The sequence below is a fragment of the Coptis chinensis genome, chromosome 9 (assembly GCF_015680905.1).
Source record: "Coptis chinensis isolate HL-2020 chromosome 9, ASM1568090v1, whole genome shotgun sequence".
Taxonomy (NCBI): domain Eukaryota; kingdom Viridiplantae; phylum Streptophyta; class Magnoliopsida; order Ranunculales; family Ranunculaceae; genus Coptis; species Coptis chinensis.
In genome coordinates this window covers 62,902,761-62,922,897 of record NC_141464.1, presented here as the reverse complement: position 1 = coordinate 62,922,897, position 20,137 = coordinate 62,902,761, and the positions used below count along the sequence as shown (strand labels likewise).

Genomic DNA, 20,137 nt, shown 5'->3' with positions numbered 1-20,137 from the left:
CAAAAGAGTTGCAAATTCCAAATGCTACAACTCTACGTCTTGGTAAAATAATTTGTCCTAAAAGAATAATTTTCTTCAAAAAGACTTGCAAATTCCAAAAGTCCAAGTCTTGTTGGTACACATTGATCCTATATTCTAATCCTTACTTTGTCATGTGTCAAAGAACCTCTCTGAGAAGAGATGAACTCAAAAGACCAATCACGTTTGTTTATCTTAGTTATGTTCTTCTTCTCATCTATCCAAACTCATCTCTGCTTTGCAGCTGATACCATCTCTTCAGGTCAATCTCTCATTCCAAACCAAACTCTGATATCTAAAGGCGGTAAATACGAACTTGGTTTCTTCACACCTGGTACTTCGCTTAAATACTACATAGGAATATGGTACAAGAACATTCTTCCACAAACTGTTGTTTGGGTTGCAAATAGAGATACTCCCCTTACTGACTCGACTTCCATAGAGTTAAAACTCTTAGAAGATGGTAACTTAGTTCTGTTTAACCAGTTGAAAAGAGTGATATGGTCAACCAATACGACCTCATTCGCCATGAGTACAGCTGAAGCAGAGCTTGGGGATGATGGAAATCTTGTTTTGAGAATACAATCTAATGTTTTCTGGCAGAGTTTTGATCACCCTACTGATACATTTTTGCCTGGTGCAAAGATTAGATATGATAATATAACAAAGAAATCAGTGTCACTTACTTCTTGGAGAAACTCAAATGATCCTGCAAGGGGGTTATTTACATTAGAGATGGACCCAAATGAAAATCAGTACGTTATCTTGTGGAATCAGAATCGCAGGTATTGGAATAGTGGACCATGGAATGGACAAATTTTCAGCTTTGTTCCTGAGATGAGATTAAATTATATTTTCAATTTTAGCTATGTTCGTAATGAGAATGAGAGCTACTTCACATATAGTCTTTATAATACCTCTATTATTTCTAGATTAGTGATGCAGTTTTCCGGGCAGATCATGCAATCATCATGGGCTGAAAGTACACAAAATTGGTTCGTGTTTTGGTCTCAGCCAAGACAAGTATGTGATGTTTATCGATTTTGTGGTGCATTTGGCGTATGCAATCAGCAAAGCTTACCCTACTGTACGTGTTTGGATGGTTTCAAACCACGATCACCTGAAGAATGGAATTTGACTGATTATTCGGGTGGCTGTGTAAGGAAAACATCTTTACTTGCGTGCGAAAAAAAAGTAGACAGTTTTCTGCAGGTGTACCTAATGAAATGGCCTGACAATCAAAAAAAATTGAGATACGATGAACAACGGTCGTACATTGAAACTGCTGACGATTGCAAGCTAGCTTGCTTGAACGACTGTTCTTGCAATGCTTACGCTTTCAACAACACTGGGTGTTTAATTTGGAATGAAACTTTGGTAAATCAACAGCAACTCCTAGATGGTGGTGATGGAGTAAGTATCCGTCTTCGAATTGCAGCTTTGGAGCGCCCAGGTGAGAACCCATGATACTTAGTACTTAACAAGTCAATTCTTAATAGTACAAATTATTTTGTTCTCATAGATAGATTTTACGATGATACAAGTTTATGTTCATAATTAAATTGTGGTCATTAACAACATACTGATCGATATCATTAATAATAGAGAGATCTTCCGCACGCATCTGCCAAATTCACTTGGCTGATATTTTTTGCGATAGGGCTTCCTCGATCCTTCTCAAATGTTCTCAAAACCCTCATCCACAAGACCGGAAACTAGATTGACAACAAGAACAGGCAGTTACAACATAGTTAACAAACTCGGATCCAACTGTCCAATACATTTTTGGTTATTTAAAACTGTCTACGAAAATCATAACTAACCTCCAAAATATTACTGTAATCGACTTCCAAAACTCATTAAATGGACTTGTTGTAATGTAATGAAATCCATCTTACCCTGTTTTCCTCAATTTAGTTTTTCACTGCTGCTCTGTTTCTTGCACCACTTGTGAACAAAGCAAATCCTTGATGGTCTTTTCACTGGTCTCAATCTTGGAGATATTTGTCAGCAAAGTCTTTGTGGATTGCCGGAGGCTATTTATACTGTCTAAGTGAGAATCAATTATGTATAAGTTTGGTGCACGTAAATTTTGTTATAACTCAATTTCTTACATAACTTGCATATTGGGAAAAGTGCAATGAAATCTAAAAGACTCATTATTTATGGGTTCTCAATATCTTCAAGAATAATTTGTCATTTAGTATATTCATTTCAGAAGAGATGCATATTCATATTAGAAAAATTGCAATGAGATCTAAAATACTCATGTAACGGCTTCAGTTTCGTTTATATTTTTGGCCTGCAGGCAAAAAGCCACTCAAGGCATACATCATCGTACTCATTGCTGGATCAAGCTGCATTAGCATATTGGCCTGCGTTTTGTTTGCATATAAAATGAAACAAAGAGGTAAACAGTTTGGCGAATTTTGCAATGACTTCTGATGTACATACCATATTATATTTTATTTTTCATTGGTTATTTATTTCATCTGGAAAGAGGCGATTCAGGTAAAATCAAATATGAAGGTAGAGAGACTTCACTGTCAGATTTGTCAATAGCTCATGAAACTGACCAGGGCAAGTTAGAACTACCATCATTTGACTTCAATACAGTTTCAGCAGCTACAAACAACTTCTCAAATAAGCTAGGGCAGGGGGGATTTGGTCCTGTTTATAAGGTAATATAAGCTTGGGTGAAATTTATTTTAGTAATACCTACTATCTCTTTAGGAGTTTAATTTGAACTTAACAAAAAAACTTCTTTGATTGTGGCGTGACAAAAAGCTGCTCTTAACACCATTGCTATGGCTTGTGAAAGAAAAACCGAACTTTTTTAGTTTAGTGCATCAGTCACTCATTTTACTAGTTCTGACCAAAACTTGTGCTCCCGTTCTAAATAGCTCAGCTGATAGATTGAAGGACACAATGGCACACACAGGCTTGCTCTGTGAACCGTGAAAGATTGCAGGAGTAAGATGAGGCAGCAGTGCAGCACTTACATCATTAAGAGTATAAAGAACTTTGAACCCAATATAAATGGAATGCAGGGGAGAAATGACAATGCAATTCATTATTAAGCTCTTTAAGCTAATTATTTCGCTTCATAATTATTGATCGAAGAACATTGCCTTCGTAATTTAGTTTGTAGTAGACCCGGCCTCTTCCTAGACAGCAAGACCTTCAAATACCCTTCTCTAGCATAACCAACTTAAAAATTGCAACCTGAAACCTTTTTTTTTTTTTGGCAAACCTGTTTTAAACGAGATCAGTAACTCTTTGATTGTACATGTTCTTTTCAATATTTATGCTTAATAAAAACTGGGAAATAAAAACTGTGTAATTATGTGTCTATTGTATCTTTTTTTGTAGGGTACGCTACTAGATGAAAGAAAGATTGCGGTGAAAAGACTGTCAAGAAGCTCTGGGCAAGGTGTACAAGAGTTCAAAAATGAACTTATGTTAATATCCAAACTCCAACACAGAAACCTTGTTAGGCTTCTAGGTTTCTGCATTGATAGAGAAGAGAAGATATTACTGTATGAGTACCTGCCTAACAAAAGTTTGGATGTCTTTCTCTTTGGTATGTACATGTTCTTTTCAATATTTATGCTTAATCTATTATGTTCTAGAATTCGAGAAATCTATATATCATACAGAAATTTAAATCGACAATATTGGGGATCAGAATCTGTAATTAGCTTCATTAATTAATAGTCAATATGTGGTCCTGCCGGCATACTTTCCTCACCTAATCACCACCTCATGGAGGTGTAAGTTGGGTGCGTGGCCTAGTTGACACAGTATCAAAATGTGGGAGTATTGGCGAGTCTCAAGGCCTTGGTGCTAAGTAGCATCTCGTTATCGCACCTTATAAATCTTGGATGGCATCCTAATTGGTCTCCAACTAATGACTTGGGCTTTCCAGCGCCTTGTCCTTAGCTTGGGCAATTACACGATTATTAAAACATACTATGCATGGTGCTGATTTTCTTATGAGTTGAGGTACATGTTTGCAGCACTAGCTTGAAGTTTGCAATGTAAGTTAACATTATTTTATATATCATTATATCCTAATGGGAATGAACATTAGATCCAACCAGACGAGTTCTTCTAGATTGGAGTAAACGCTTCAACATAATTGATGGTATTGCACGAGGGCTTCTTTATCTACATCGTGATTCTCGACTTAGAGTGATTCATCGAGATTTGAAGACTAGCAATATTCTCTTAGACGAGGATATGAACCCGAAAATATCAGACTTCGGCATGGCAAGGATATTTGGTGGAAAGCAGACACTGGCAAATACTACTAGGGTTGTCGGAACATAGTAAGTATCGGATCTTATCTGTAGTTCTTGGCTGTCAAGGTTTTCATATTATGTGTTTTCTGTCATTCCATGACTAGAGACTTTCATTTTCACGTTTTCCCTAGATCAACTTGCATGCCTCGAACTTAATTTCTTTTTACAATCATATGCAGTGGTTACATGTCACCTGAGTATGCCATGGAAGGGATATTCTCTGAGAAATCCGATGTCTTTAGCTTTGGAGTTGTGCTATTAGAGATTGTGAGCAGTAAGAAGAATAACAGCTTCTGTTTGCCTGAAGAATCATATAACCTTCTAGGATATGTAAGTACATACTTTTCAGTTCCGATCCATTCCCAACCTTAGCTATAATTTACTACTATGATCTCTTGCTTCAAAATTTAAATGCGTATCCTGAAAATTTCAAGGCATGGCGATTGTGGAACGAAAATAAGGCATTGGACTTAATGGATCCAACATTGATCGAATCGTATAATTCACAAGAACTGGTGAGATGCATCCATTTGGGGCTTCTTTGTGTACAAGACCATCCCCTTGATAGGCCAACCATGTCTACAATAGTTTCTATGCTTGGTAGCGACACACCACTTCCCATTCCAAAGCAACCTGTATTTACTCTAGAAAGGCGGAGCTTTGTACAATCTGGTATTCGTTCTAATAGCCATGATGCAATGTCTATAAATTTTGTTACAATCACGGTTCCCCAGGGAAGATAACTTGGTTGAGTATACAATTCATTATCTTTAACAGCTAGTTTGTTAAATATTATTAGAACAAGGTAGCTGTCTTGTTTGTACGTAACTGAACTCTTCAATCTTCATCTGTCTGATTTCACAAGAGCTAGTTTCATTATTCACTTTATCCAGGTAGCTCTGTTATAGGTTGAATCACATTGGTGCCGGAGAGAACCAACCACATGCAATTTGAACTGAATTCATCTAATCACATTGCACATTAAATCAGTTGGCCTAAAAATTTCTCAAAACAAACTTCGATTAAGAAAGCGCTCTGGTTCATTAAGTGGATATATTCCTCCAGTTCCTCTAAATTTCACATACTAATTACCTGCACGCAGTAGACAGTAACAGTATTAATCCATATTATTATCAACAATCTCAGATAACCTTCTTTGGAACATGAAGTAGCAATGAATAAGATGAAGCATAAATCTCGTATTGCCTCATAAAGATAATTTTATTGCCCCATCGATCTCCTCTACTCGGAAAGAAGTCAATTTTGGAGCGAATAAGGTGGGTTGAGAGGAAGCATCTATGGTATTATGCTTCAAGCAAGGATTGGTACCAAAGGTTGCCAACCTAGGTTTGCTTGGGCCTTGGGTGAGTGCCTGAGTGGGTGTTGCCAACCTAGGTTGCTTGGAACTCTTGCATGCTTATACACTGTTCCGTGATTATCAATACCTTAGCACCCATAAAAGAGCCTCTGACCTCTGTGACAACTTATGCTCGTAAGTCATTCTTGCAACATAAAAAGACAGAAAGCTAAAACCTATAAGCCATATCTAATTGGTTTAGCAATTAAACTATATAGTCATATGTCAAGTTGAAATTTCTCTATAAGAGTTTTAAGACAAGACGCCAGTTTATGGGCTAAAACTTCAGATCAGGGAGAGTAACAAAAGTACAAAACAACTCAGATCTCCATTGCTGTTTAAAATCTACTTAGGTGCTTACAATTTCGATGACATAAAACAAAAATGACATGAAACAAATAAACCCCTTACTGCTTTTTCTACAATATTTAATAACATTTAGACAGTCTCCCAACAATGACTTGACTGATATAATGTTGGAGCTTATAGATCCTGATCCTGAATTTCATCTTCAGTTGGTACTTGGTAGAATGGCATAGTACTAAAAGGAGGCATTGGATATTTGGTGGAACAATGAAATTCCAAATTTTGTTCTGCATTATGCCTAATATTATTTCCATTTCTGACTATTTAGTCTTTCCTAACTACTTTTAACTGTCAGGAATCAGGGTACTTACAGAGATCTTATTACAGTAAGACAGGGACACAATAACCTTTCTTATCGTTAACAAAGCCATGCGCAAAGGAGGAAAAGACTAGAATGGACTGGACGTCAAGTCGTCAATATTGAATAGTCCACAACTCCATCATTTCACGAGTGATTCTCGAACATTTAGAAGCGCGTGGGGACCAAATTGAACACTTCTAGTAGAGAAACTTTCTACCCCATGGACAAAGAAAAGATGGTCCTTAACATTAAATCAAACAACCTAGGATTGAATGGAGAGTGAGCTCATTGCAACATCATACAGTTGTCAGCATTCACAAATTCGATTAAATACAGTAGAAAGAATGCATTAGGAATTGTAGCTGTATTGTAGTGTGCTTTATTTCTCATTAATAACAATAGAAAGAATGCATTAAGATTTGCAGCTGTATTGTAGTGTGCTTTATTTCTCATTAATAACACACCGAACTTGGGACCTATTTAATTTGAATTTCACGTACAATAGGACCGTGATATGATCATATAATACGATGATAATGACACTGGAGTCACAACTTGGTAAGTGTCTATACCATCCTCATTTTACAAAATAGTTTTGCGACGTTTGCTTGTATTAATTACCACTGTAAGTGGTATACTAATTATTATAACACTGACATAGATGGTTGCGTTGAATCAATTGATCAGATATAATATTGGAAGGAACAAAGGTGTCTTTCAGTCTTACATTAGATTGTCGTGTGTGGTTTAATAATAACAATAATAATAATGCAAGAACAAGTGTTGCTGACTATAATTGAATATTCTTGTAATTCATCATTTACTACCAATTCTTCCTATTAAAAGATTTAATAAGATGCTTCCACACATGGTTTAATAGTCACCATGAAAAGTAGGATTGACTTTTCAATACAGAGAAAGATCTGCAGCTGAAAGTTAAAAGACTTTGTCTGGCTAATAATAATAAGACTAGTGCTTGAAAAAGTCTACATATTTCTGCCTCAGGAACCTCTCTGTGGTAGTTTCTGCTGAGATGAGATCAAGAAACCAAACATGGATGCTTCTATCCTTTCTGTTATTGTTCTTAGCACCAAAAACTCATTTCTGTACTGCTGCTGATACCATCTCTGCAGGTCAATCTCTCATTCCAAACCAAACTTTGATCTCTAAGGATGAGAACTTTGAACTTGGTTTCTTCCAACCAGGTACTTCTCCTAACTCCTACATAGGAATATGGTATAAGAAAGTTTCTGTTGAAAACAAGACTGTTGTTTGGGTTGCCAATAGAGATACTCCTCTTACTGACCTTGCTTCTTTTGAGTTAAAACTCTCAGAAGATGGTAATTTAGTTCTGTTAAACCAGTTGAAAGTTGCAGTTTGGTCGACAAATATTACTTCAAGTGCCATGAATTCATCTGAAGTAGTACTTGGGGATGATGGAAATCTTGTTTTGAGAAATAGGGTAAAACCATCTGATGTGTTTTGGCAGAGTTTTGATCACCCTACAGATACATGGTTGCCTGGTGGAAATATTAGATATGATAATAGAACGAAGAAAGCGCAGTTACTGACTTCTTGGAAAAATATAAATGATCCTGGGACAGGGTTATATTCTTTAGAGTTGGACCCAACTGGGGATCAGTATGTTATATCGCGGAATCGGACTCAAAGGTATTGGACTAGTGGACCATGGAATGGACGGATTTTCAGTGGAGTTCCAGAGATGAGATCGAATTATATTTACAATTTCAGCTATACGAAAAATGAGAATGAGAGCTACTTCACGTATAGTCTTTATAATGCTTCTATTGTTTCTAGATTTGTGATGGATGTGTCAGGGCAAATCAAGCAATCTTCATGGGCTGCAAATACAAAAAATTGGTTTTTATTTTGGTCTCAACCAAGACAACAGTGTGATGTCTATGACTTTTGTGGTGCTTTCGGTATGTGCGATCAGAACTTACCCTCTTGTACGTGTTTGGATGGTTTCAAACCACGCACACCAAAAGAATGGAATATTACAGATTATTCTGGTGGATGTGTGAGGCAAACATCTTTGCAATGCAATACTGATGAATTTTCACTGCTGCAAAATGTGAAATTTCCTGCAAATCAGCGTTCCAATCAACAATCTTTGGCAGTTCCAAGTGCTTCAGGTGCTGATGAGTGCAAATCGGCTTGCTTGAACAACTGTTCTTGCAGTGCTTATGCTTACAGTGGGGGATGTTCAGTTTGGAATGGAGATTTGTTGAGTCTACAGAAAACCCCAGATGGTGATGGTAGTGGAATAGATCTCTATCTCAGACTTGCTGCATCTACTGGTGCTAAGAATAAGGGAACACGTACTCCGGCTATAGTGGGTGCCGCTGCAGGGATTGTGGCCTTTCTAGGCCTTGTTTTCTTAGTTGTTTGGAGATGGCGGATAAGACAATCAGTTGGAACGTCAAAGACAGTTGAGGGCTCCTTGGTGGCATTCACCTACAGAGACTTGCAAAATGCGACGAAGAATTTTTCCGAAAAGTTAGGTGGTGGTGGTTTTGGTTCAGTCTTCAAAGGGACTTTACCTGATACAACGGTCATTGCTGCCAAGAAACTTGAAGCCCTAGGTCAAGGAGAAAAGCAATTCCGCAGTGAAGTGAGCACCATTGGGACCATACAACATGTTAATCTCGTCAGATTACGTGGTTTTTGCTCTGAAGGAGATAAAAGGTTGCTGGTCTATGATTACATGCCTAATGGCTCTTTAGATCATCACATGTTTAATCAACAGGCTTCTAAGATGTTAAACTGGAAGGTAAGGTACCAAATTGCACTTGGAACAGCTAGAGGTTTAACTTATCTCCATGAGAAGTGCAGAGACTGCATTATACACTGTGACATCAAGCCGGAGAACATACTTTTGGATGCTGATTTTTGTCCCAAGGTGGCTGACTTTGGTTTGGCGAAGCTTATTGGTCGCGAATTCAGCAGGGTCCTGACAACCATGAGGGGAACTAGGGGCTATCTGGCGCCAGAATGGATTTCCGGTGTAGCTATCACAGCCAAAGCTGATGTCTATAGCTACGGCATGATGCTTTTTGAGATAATCTCAGGGAGAAGAAACTCAGAGCATTCGGAGGATGAGATGGTGAAGTTCTTCCCAACTTGGGCTGCACGCAAAATAAGCGAAGATGAAGAAGTCCTTGCATTATTAGACTACAGGTTAGAGGGTACTGCCGATGTTGAAGAGCTAACTAGAGCTTGTCGAGTTGCTTGTTGGTGTATCCAAGATGATGAATCTCATAGGCCAACAATGGGGCAGGTGGTTCAGATCCTTGAGGGGGTCATGGAGGTGAATCCTCCTCCCATCCCCAGAACACTCCAAGTTCTTGTGGAGAACGAAGGGAACATACATTTCTTTTCAGAAACCACCTCCAACCGCAGCTCACAAACGCGCAGTACATCATCTGCTTCTTCTCAAACCAAAAGCAACATCTCATTAACAAGTTCTAAGACGTAAGACAGTGACGTCCGAGAAGAATTCTGAACCAGTTCTCTTTGCAGTGCATTCCCTAGGTCTTTTCTAAATTTTAGGTACTATGATTTTCATCTGCTTCATATAATTTTACAATGCTGTGAATTTTATACAAAAGTGAACACCTGATAAAATTCCCAAATCCAGTCGTTTGATTGGGAACAAAATCAGGTACGTAGTGTATGTGCTAATTCTAACTCGCCATATAATAGATATTCCAAATGGCATTTGTACCATCACCAAGAAAAAACTTTCTTTTATTAAGTTCTTACTTTTCTTCTAAAAATGCATTACCTGCTACAATAATTTGTTGATGAGCTAGCAAAACTAAACCAGATGAAAAATTAGTAATATAATAAACAGACGATCCAATCTTCTCCAGTTTCAAAGTAGGCTAATCTTCTGTTGTTTGTACAAAATACACATTTTTTTCACAAGAGGTTATGTTTCATCCAAATATGCAATTTCTTGAACTACAGATCCATTACAAAAATATTTGGCAAAGAGGATCAAGTTTGGGATAGTCAGCATGGACATAATATTGATGTCTGAGGTATGATATGGAAGACAATCTAGTACTGGACTACTGGAGGATATTATATCCTCCAAATATATGTTATACTAGAGCAGCATCTATCACTCTCCTTGAGCACGGCCTGCAAGTCAGTTGGCAAGACCCTTGGAGGTTGTTTCAAGAGGTCTTCAGTTCAAGCTAATACATGGAGAGGGAGGGGTTATGCTAAGGGACTTACGGAAAATATGAAGAAAAACGTGCCTATCATTCAATTTATTTCTAAGACGCGCAGCCAGTGGAATGTGACTGGATTGTTTCTACCTAAATGAAGAAATTAGGTAGATGTTTTTACCGCCGTAGTCTCCTACCCAACACCTTACATTGTCTACTTCAGGTCCATGGACCCGGCCGGGGATATAAAGAGCGTGTCATACTGCAGCCTTATAGAAATTCAATAAAATGTGGAATGCTATTGATTAATACAAAATGGAAATGGGATTAAAGAAAATGATGAGGCAATGACACACTTCATTAATGTCGAAGCAATTTAAAACAAGAACTAGAAACTTTACATAGAAAATGGCCTACGTAACAAAACATACTAAAAATTTCTCATACTCATTAACCTAATGACCGTCTAAAACCTATGTAACGTGAGCCAACCAGTCCGTTAAATTCAACCTTGGACTTCTTTGCTTCTTGACTATCTGCACAAGCTAGCTTCTATTTTTAGACCGTATACCAAACAGGGGTTTGTACTAATCAACAACTATTCTCTTCCACATATTAAAAGCAAGTAGTCACATTCGCAAATGCATGTGCCTTGTAAGCCGATAAGAAAGATATAGAAGCTTCAATGAGACGTAACCTCAACGTTTTCGGGACAAGAAGAACTCATAATCAGGCTGCCGATTGGTGACTTTGGCATGGCCTTTATCAACGCAGCCTCTAGCAAATAGAAGTGCATTTTCCTCTAGTGTCCTCAATCGTTCTTTGAGAACTTCAGAGCTACTGAAAGGCGTGATTATTTTAGAAAAAGATTCAGTAGGAACTTTAGGATAGAACCAGCACTCTCCCTGCAAATGTAAGTTTCTCATGAGATTTCCACCCATGACACATGCATAGACCTCAGTGCCTACGACAGTATATAATTTGATTTTCTTGATGCATGATCTTCATCAAGAAAGACATCACAATAGTTTGTCAAATATAATCTAACTAAAAGTTGAAATGAATAGGAAAACGACAGAGGCGGTATAAGAAAATCAATTAGCAACTGGGAACTAGTTATCATTGACAATTCCAGTTTCAGTAAAAAGAGGGTTTGTCTTTTTCTATTAAATTTAAAAATTTGACATTCGCCCTGGATATCATATATACAACAGGAAAAGATTTATAACCAGTATTACAATCCACAGAACATTGATCCTACCATATGGTTGGTGATATTTAGTTAGAAGTTAGTTAATAAGATGTCTGTACAGTAATAATCTATGTTCAGTATATTCAGTTTTCACAATATGTGCAGGTTTATACTTGTCTCAACTTCTTACGTGTATCTTGGGAACAAAACATCAAGCTCATGGTTCTGTTTATATGCTTACCCTGTTGCCCACACCCAGTCTGGGGACTGATTCACATAACAAAATTATATTTTGCATCCATCATGGCATCATGCCTATTTGTGCTATTGTAATGTTCCAATCTTTAATTCAATTTCCAAGGTTAATCTTCTGTTAGCGTTATTATCCTTTTCAATTCCAGAGCAACCTTAGGAAAATTTCTGGACCTCCGTATACCAATATTCTACATTCTGCAATGATAGCATACTTTAAACAACTAGCAACTTAGAAGCTTGTGATAGAAACTATGATTACTTCCACTCCAACTTGTAAATCTCCTCAGCCACCAAGGGTTTTGAACTCTTTTTCTTTTTATCTTTTTTTTTTTTTTTTTTTTTTTTTTTTTTTTCATGAAGGTTTTGAAAAAAGGATAGTCATTTTCATAAATAATTGTTACCTGTGCATTGTAGCTCTGCAATCCCAATACAGGAGATATAACACAATACTGGCTTCCTTTCAGAGGTTCAGCTATGCATCTTTGAACTAAATGTCCTAAAGAATGGTAAGTCAGAAATGATGCGCGGAAATTGCCTTCTGGAATTCGATATATAGGGTACCAAGCAACCGAGTACCTGAAAATACAAAAGATTAAACGAACGGTTCTCCAGTGATGTAAAAACTCTGATGTGCATAATTCTTACCATGATGCTGGATGTATATTGTGAAGCTGCATGCATTGTAGCCCTGATGGATCCCCAAATACTTGGTGATTAGATGTGCCAACCTTTACGATCTCCCTTACTCTACAGATCAGAAGATGAAGGCTCGAAAATGAGATACTAATTTTTAGTCAAAACAACCCTTAGATCAAACAGGAATGAATTGCGAAGGGTATATTGAGAATACAAACAGGTGGAGATTAAATCATAAAATCAAACGTGCATTCACTACTACAATAACATAAAAAATAGTGAAAATAGTAACAGCAATTTATTATCATAATAAGACATAGAATCTTACTTAGCGTAAAGTGGCTTCCTCTGTTGTGGTTGCTCACTCTCAAAAAATTCAAATATAAGGTTCATATCATTAGAGCAGGAAGGTGCAGAAGATAAGCCCGAAAAATCACGTCCATCAGCAGATATAATTCCGGGTGAACTCGCCAGTTCATCTATTGATTCCTCAACATGAAAATAGTTGTTCTCAGCTTCTCCATTCTTTGAAAATTCAGGGCTAAGATGTACTACGCTTTCACTATGTCTGGACTTCTGAGAGTGACCAAACAATTGAATTGCTGACAGAAAAGGAACAAAATGAGCGTTAAATGAAAGCGAATTGATATTCATTCCCTTGAGGGTTTTTGTGTCTTCTGCCCTTACTTCCAGTCCATAATTCCCTGGTTTCTCATACCAACTCCAAACATCACGTAATGAAATATTTGCCAACTGATGCTTGCAAAGGGAACTAAAAGGGTGCGGGTTACCCAAGCAAGCACGACATTGTAGCAAAACAGATGGAGCAGCAGCAATGACAGGACTAGCGGATTGGAGAAGTTTCTCAAACTCAGCAAGGGGGCTGCCAGTTGCTTGCTGAATGCTCTCAGAAAGTATTTGCAGTTGGTAGGAAGCATTTAAAGCTTTTACTGCCATCTCTGAACCAATGCTTAGTAAATCTGTGTCGTTACCTTTAGTAGAAGCTGATATGTAATCTCTAGGCCGATCCTTTCTGAAATTGTGTTCAGTGTTCTTACAAACTGAGTTCAGCTGCAGCATTTCAATTTCCATAGTCGCTTCTTTCGACATATCATGCCTGGACACCAAGCAAGTCTTTTCAGGACCCACTGAAGGAGCAGAAACGGGAACTATATACTCTTCTAAGTCCACATCATCTTTTATTTTGCATGGTTTTAGCACATCTTCTCGATTGTTACAGGTGTAAACAGTCTCAATGTTTTTCAGCACCTCAGAATCCTTTCTACCAACAGGAATCCACTTTTGTGAACTCACTTGAGAATTAAAATCTTGCCTGGTATTATCTTCATAAGATATTTTCATATCTGAACCAAAAGTGTTTCTTTGTATTTTATCTAAGGAAGCATTCAGAGACTCAACAGATACATGTTCCGTCCAGGGAATCTTCACTGAAGTGTACGGTAGGACCCTATCCAAAAATGGGTAATCCAGTACACTTGACATTGTTGTGAGTGGCAAATTTAGCTGTAGACGATCAGAGGTAGTATAAGAATGTGAACAGTGTGAGTCATCAAGAACAGTTTGGTGGTAAGTCGTTCTTTGAGCAAAATCTTGGTTACTACATTGACGCGGCTGCTCTGGAACGTCAAATGCTTCTTTTTGTGAAAGAGCAGCCCTATTTTGAAACCTTAACCAGTTTGCCTTATAGTCCCCGAAACGTTTCTTGTTTGTACTCAAATTCTCATGCTTATGTAAGGAACTTCGCTTTTCTTTCAACTTTCCCAGTTCCTTATTCCACACAGCCCCATCATGCCTCAACTCTGAATCAACCTGAGTGTTACTGTGACACCTTTGCTGAGCAACCCACTGAGGAGATTCAACATGTATATTTCTATGAGATTTATGATACGATCTATGCTTATTTTTCAACATATCATGAGAAAAAACATGATGCCCAGAAGATGAAACTATTGGAGTAGGAAGCAATCCATTACTATAAAATGAATTATACTTGACCTCAAAACTTCTCTCCACCAAGTTAGTGCCCTTCTCTACATATATGCGGTTTGATGTCTTCACCGGATGGTTGAGTGCAGCCCTGTTATGTTTCTTACTCTTCTGCCAGACTGAGTGGCAATTTTCCTTCCCAGTTTGAGAATTATCTGGACACCTCGTCTCATAGTCTAGATCACTATGAGAAACTATAGTATCGTGTGCTGGGTGAGCTGCATGAGCTTTTCTGAAACTAGTGTTCTGGCAGTTATGATGTGATTTGTCAGTTCCACCACCATTACAACTTTCAGAGGCAGAAGAAATAATTCTTTCAGTTCCACAGAACTTGTACTGAGATAAGTCTCCGATTTCCTTGAGATCTTTGGTGCATTTAAATTGATAATTGATGATATTTGGATCAAGAGCATATATGTCCTCTGCTTCTTGCATGTTTGCATTCAAACCTCTGCCACTGAACCCAAACTTATCATCCTTAATGCTCCTAGAACCAGAATGTACATGGTTCCCTCTAACCTCGAAAGGTCCACAACAACATACAGAAATTAGCTTTCCATCATAATTAGCGGCATCCTTCAAACACCCCCCACTTGTTTCACAAAGGCATACAGATGTGATATCAGCAGGATAAAATGATTGGCTGTTTTTGTGACACTTTATTGTTGTTCTATCGACATTAAACAGGTGATAAGATGATGACCGAGTATTTGGATCAGACTCTACCGGTCCAGCCCAAGCAAAGGTATTACCTGAGGGCTTCTTATTCTTCTTCGTCTTCTTTTTATTCTTCTTCTTGATGTTTGTTATAGGTTTATCATCTATGCCTGCAGTATCAGTAATAGAAGTGGCTGCACTTTTAATACCCAATGGATCACCACTTAAAGGGCTTGAAAGATCATTGAAAGCGTCATCAGCCTGCTGGCAGGTCCCAAGATCTACCCAATTGTCTTTAGGCTTGGCATCTGAAGCAACTGTATCGACTGATTCCACTGGTTCTCCCATAACTCTGATGCTATCTATATATCACCGACTGTAGAACACTTTGAAGAAGTTTCAGATCCTACAACATTGCTTTTCAGATTTTGTTGCTGGTAATTTTACTGGACCAATGACAGCAAAAACTTTGATCACTACAAAACCATAGATAAAAGATTGTTAGTTCCATATTTAGTTCTACCAGTTGGGAAAGAGAATATATTCAAGAATGACACAAAACCTTTGACTAACAAAAAAACGTCATTATTAAAAAAATGTCCAGTTAAAATAAATATTTACAGGTAACTTGAAAAGAAGAATAGCTTATAAACAAACTAGTATGTCCAACAAGTATAATGAACAAACTTCAAATAAAAGGCAATGTGAGTTGCAAAACTAGTCTCATGTATGAAAGAACGGGTGGGCATTTAAAAAATATTGAAGAAATGGATACTGAAGAAACATTATTAAGAGGAAGAAAATCTATAAAATTTTGAAGACGGGTGCGGCACAGAATACAATTCTCACTATAGAGAGCCTCATTAAGAGGAAAAAAATCATTAATAAATTTTGACCTTTATGTATGTCTGATGGAGAGTCGTTTTCTAACACTATCATCCAATGTAGTTCCTCTTGGGAGGTTTGGACTTATTTTGTCCACCCGTCCGCTCCCAAGTCAGTGAAAGATCTATTAGTTGCTTAGCCTTCGGCACGCTTAATTATTTCGAATTTCTTCTTAATCATCAGTGTCACTTGAAATATATCAGCCAGATTCCACAAAAGCCTGACTTTCCTATTAAAACATTATAACAATTTTGAATTCCTTTTCGAAACATCCAAACTTCCACAGAATTCAAACCAACACTAAAAAAACAAATTCAAGAAAATTCTAAAACAGCCCCTTATACAAACTATTACTAAAAATCTTAAGCCTGAACTAAATACTCCAATAATAAAGTGTTAGTAGTATTTCTTTCAAGAAAACTTAACTTATTATTTTATATACGTGTCATATAATCAAGAATTCAATTAATTAAAAGAAATAATTACTAATATACATTTCTTTCATAAAATATATATCCTTACTCAAAATGAAAATATTAAAAGCAAATTATAAAGAGATACCTGAGAAAATGAGGTTATGAGGTTTAAATGAAACGGGGTTTTTTTTATATCTCTTTCGTTCCGTTTTGTTTGTTTGTCGTGTGTTTTTTTTTTTTTTTTGTTTGTTGGTTTAGACGGTTTTCTTGCACGCCCGTTGAACATTTAGAAAAGGGATATAACCAAATGAAGTAAGAATTGTATTTTTGGCTTTTTGGCAAGCTAAAATTTCAGACTTTTCTTTTTCTCGATAATTTTACATCTCAAGTGAAAATGGTGTACGAAATATAAATTCATGGAAAATTTGTACATATAATTTTGCTCTACTACATGCTAAAACAGCTGAACAAAATTTCCTTTAGAGACTCAGAAGTGATATCTTGAGAACCCCTTTTGCAATCTGCACCAACATCATTTTGTATTTCCAAGTAATCCATTGATTTCATTGAAGAGTACTAGCAATAGTAATACACTAATCCATAGATGACAAATTAGGAATTTTCAAAATTTCAATAGACAAAAAAATTGAACTTTCACTTCAATTTAACACTTTTTCGTGAATTTTTGACACTATCATGCAAGTACTTTTCACTGTTTCAATAAGCTACAGAATCAGTGCGCAAAAACTTCATGTTGGTGACGAGAACATTAGTCAAGCCCAAGTTACTCGTAAGTATCTAGTCCAAGCCCAAGGACTTGCAAAGAAGAAGCTGGCATTCAGAGTTTCAGACAACAAATAGGCACGGAGGCACGTGATTTTGTTGAGGTTGTTAGGTCACTTGATGTCGGAAGCCAACCTTATCCGTAAGGTATAAACTGAAAATGTCTGTAGCCGCCCACATGAGACCTTTTCCAAATTATATGCCCAGATGACTCAGGGTCATGCTGGCTGGTGGCCCAATTAGACCATTACCCTTCCCTTATCTATTCTACTCATTCTTATCTCCCTTTTCCAGCAGCTACTTTTATTCCACAAACAGTTTCAATATGATAATAATGTTCTATTTTTTAAGACGAATTTGGCCTTAACCATTATCTTTGTCATTATTTTGAGGTACAGTATTCAGCAACAAAAGGAAAAAAAAAATACCTCTAAGTGAAGAAGCTGTAAAATTATAAACGATTATGTTATTAAACAAGTTACGCTGGCGATATAAATATAATGAAAAAGAAATAGAAACATCCAAAGAATTTCATGTCTTAATAAACAGTCTGTTTCTTAATTCTCTGTGACAAAAGTCTAAAATAAACACCAAAAATCTAATTTATCCTAATCCAGCCTATTTTAATGCACACTATTTTCGGATTGTTATCAGCAAAATTGTGTGCCTACACTTCATTTTGATGCACAAGAATTTGAGGTTGACTATATTCTTAGGGGTGTTATTGTCTGTCCAACAACAAATTCAGGTTAGACAATCTTAAAATGACAGTTGACTCAAATCTCCATTTTTGCGGAATCAAAATCTAAAAATCAATCATCCATGCCTCTTTTATTAGCAGCCGCAAACCTATCCACAAAAGCTAATTCCCAGGTGTCACACTCAAAACCGTCGAAGATGGCAACTTGCCGGTAGGTCCCACAAGATATTGCATTATTGCGCGCCCATTTCAGTTCGACCCAATTACCACATGTTGGAATGCCAATTAGCAGCCCACTAAAAAAGAGTTGCACCTTTGCCCTATACTCAAATTTCATTGAAATATCAAAATAATCTTAAATCTCGTTGGAAATTTGGAACTCTCATTTACTAAATTACCAAAACTTATCCAAATTTCGTGAAACGTTTTGGTATTGCTTGTCATAAAATTCATAGATTTTGTCCAAAACAATAATAATGAGTCCTGTTACTGCCAGAACCCATATTGTGTTGGGCAGACCCCGAGTTGGGCCCCATTGTGTTGGGCACAACTTGACTCCATACACCCCCCAACCAAAATACTGTCTAAACCGTGTAACCGGCAAATACTAGCTTCGTCTCCATCAAAAACCAGCTTCGTCTCCATACAAAAAACCAGCTTCGTCTCCATAAAAAAACAACCCTTCGTGTCCAATTGTAAAAGGCGATTTATGCTCTCGATCAAATTTGTAAAAGGTGAAAAGTTTTCATTCTATCTGTAAAAGGCGAAAACTTTGTGCTCTAGATCAAATTTGTAAGTTTTCATTCTATTGTTCTTGATCTTTAATGTTGTTTACATTTATTAAAGGTTTGTTTTTCTTTAGTTTACGACTGTGTTTTAATATTTACATTGCCCCTGTTTTTATTAAAAGGTATATTAGATCATGGGACACCATTGTACTCGCTCTCCACTAACCTCTGTATAGCTCTCCACTAACCTCTGTATAGCTCTTTTACTACAGTTCCTGAAGCTTGAGTAACTTAATTGCTGCTCTAGGGTACACTCTATTTGGACTATTCCTTTAGCTGATTAATGTCTGCTAGATATATGAAGACAATGATGTTTCCGCAAATTTAAAATCCATTATAACTATTCCTTTTACGAGTTTCATGATTGTGAGATCAAGCTGGTTTGGAGCTGGATTTAGAAAGCCATTCTTATGAATACCAAAATCTTTTTGTTGTGTTTAGATACTTGTCTTATAGGCTGTTAATAGAAGCTTGTTTGCTCTTCTTGACTGTTACATAACTGAATACTGGACTGGAGACCTTAATAGAATAGATATTACGCTTAATGATTGCAAAAGGTTTATTGCATGGTTAATTATATTTGGCTTTATCTGAAACATTTGTAATACGTTGTTGCTTACAATGTTCATCCTTATAAGACTTGTAGTGTTTCTCTTGGTGCGAGGTTCATGATAATGGTTACGCAAACAATGTTGAAGAAGTTGAAGTTAAGAAAGTGAGGAAACGGGTTCGGACTTGAGTGCCCTCTCTTTAGGCATAAAAGCAGTGGTCCATTATATATCCGCTTATTTGCTTTGAAAGTTATGTCCACTTCTTTGGAGAGATTGCAGACTTTTAAGTCTTGGAGAACTGTAGTGTCATTTGTTGGGATGTCAAAGTATTTGAGCATGTGTAACAAACATGTTAACCACTGAAATTACGTTCTGAAACATGTTACTACAGTTCACGAAGCTTCATAACTTATCTGTTCACATTTTAGATTTTGATAACATAGATTTTGAAAACTTATTAGTACTTTCGGAGGGTAATGCAGTTTATTATTCAGGTGGTCGGGATTGATTACACAAACAAACACCGTTCTTTTGCCCCGACCCGATTGATTACACTTTTATTTTTTGTTTGTATTCATTGCAAAATGTTGTGTTGTGTATTATTGCCTCTATGAGTCTATGCATGGATTCATCATAGCACGAAAAGTAAATGGCATTGCTTCATTTGAATTTATTGCTTAGCCCACGACAATATCCCCGCTTCATTCGTTTGCTAGAAAAGT

The 20,137-nt window shown here is 37.0% G+C and overlaps 3 protein-coding genes across 6 annotated transcripts; 2 read left to right on the top strand and 1 right to left on the bottom strand.

Annotated features, from left to right (window-relative positions):
* Positions 1 to 20: 20 nt before the first annotated feature.
* LOC147477257 (G-type lectin S-receptor-like serine/threonine-protein kinase At4g27290) lies at positions 21 to 5,150 on the top strand. Of its 2 annotated transcripts, XM_086583426.1 has the most exons (8): positions 22 to 803; positions 951 to 1,471; positions 2,327 to 2,428; positions 2,530 to 2,699; positions 3,391 to 3,601; positions 4,112 to 4,349; positions 4,502 to 4,652; positions 4,757 to 5,150. In XM_086583426.1, the coding sequence occupies exons 1-8, from the start codon at positions 181 to 183 to the stop codon at positions 5,063 to 5,065; spliced, it is 2,325 nt and encodes a 774-aa protein (XP_086439552.1). In that variant the 5' UTR covers positions 22 to 180; the 3' UTR covers positions 5,066 to 5,150. The 2 variants fall into 2 exon arrangements, with proteins under 2 accessions (XP_086439551.1, XP_086439552.1); XM_086583425.1 differs by having other exon boundaries at positions 21 to 1,471.
* A 2,020-nt stretch (positions 5,151 to 7,170) lies between these two features.
* LOC147477256 (S-locus lectin protein kinase family protein) lies at positions 7,171 to 10,124 on the top strand. Its single transcript, XM_086583430.1, has one exon. It carries the CDS (start codon positions 7,380 to 7,382, stop codon positions 9,843 to 9,845), a length of 2,466 nt encoding a protein of 821 aa, XP_086439556.1. The 5' UTR covers positions 7,171 to 7,379; the 3' UTR covers positions 9,846 to 10,124.
* On the bottom strand, positions 8,616 to 16,901 carry LOC147477255 (uncharacterized). Of its 3 annotated transcripts, XM_086583423.1 has the most exons (6): positions 16,739 to 16,900; positions 14,645 to 15,768; positions 12,957 to 14,494; positions 12,638 to 12,739; positions 12,394 to 12,568; positions 8,616 to 11,450 (listed from the first exon to the last, which is right to left on the bottom strand). In XM_086583423.1, the coding sequence occupies exons 2-6, from the start codon at positions 15,638 to 15,640 to the stop codon at positions 11,244 to 11,246; spliced, it is 3,018 nt and encodes a 1,005-aa protein (XP_086439549.1). In that variant the 5' UTR covers positions 15,641 to 15,768; positions 16,739 to 16,900; the 3' UTR covers positions 8,616 to 11,243. The 3 variants fall into 3 exon arrangements, with proteins under 3 accessions (XP_086439549.1, XP_086439548.1, XP_086439550.1); XM_086583422.1 differs by having other exon boundaries at positions 12,957 to 15,768; positions 16,739 to 16,899; XM_086583424.1 differs by lacking the exon at positions 8,616 to 11,450 and adding an exon at positions 11,915 to 12,187 and having other exon boundaries at positions 12,957 to 15,768; positions 16,739 to 16,901.
* Between the last annotated feature and the right edge of the window lie 3,236 nt (positions 16,902 to 20,137).

What these genes read in the sequence shown, in the direction of transcription:
- LOC147477256 (XM_086583430.1), top strand. Translation starts at nt 7,380, where the DNA reads ATGAGATCAAGAAACCAAACATGGATGCTTCTATCCTTTCTGTTATTG.
- LOC147477255 (XM_086583422.1), bottom strand. Translation starts at nt 15,640, where the DNA reads ATGGGAGAACCAGTGGAATCAGTCGATACAGTTGCTTCAGATGCCAAG. An exon ending in AGGAAGCCACTTTACGCTAA is followed by an intron (nt 12,740 to 12,956) that starts GTAAGATTCTAT and finishes TCTGATCTGTAG; the next exon opens with AGTAAGGGAGATCGTAAAGG. An exon ending in AATATACATCCAGCATCATG is followed by an intron (nt 12,569 to 12,637) that starts GTAAGAATTATG and finishes TTGTATTTTCAG; the next exon opens with GTACTCGGTTGCTTGGTACC.
- LOC147477257 (XM_086583425.1), top strand. Translation starts at nt 181, where the DNA reads ATGAACTCAAAAGACCAATCACGTTTGTTTATCTTAGTTATGTTCTTC. An exon ending in ATATAAAATGAAACAAAGAG is followed by an intron (nt 2,429 to 2,529) that starts GTAAACAGTTTG and finishes GAGGCGATTCAG; the next exon opens with GTAAAATCAAATATGAAGGT. An exon ending in TTTGGATGTCTTTCTCTTTG is followed by an intron (nt 3,602 to 4,111) that starts GTATGTACATGT and finishes AATGAACATTAG; the next exon opens with ATCCAACCAGACGAGTTCTT.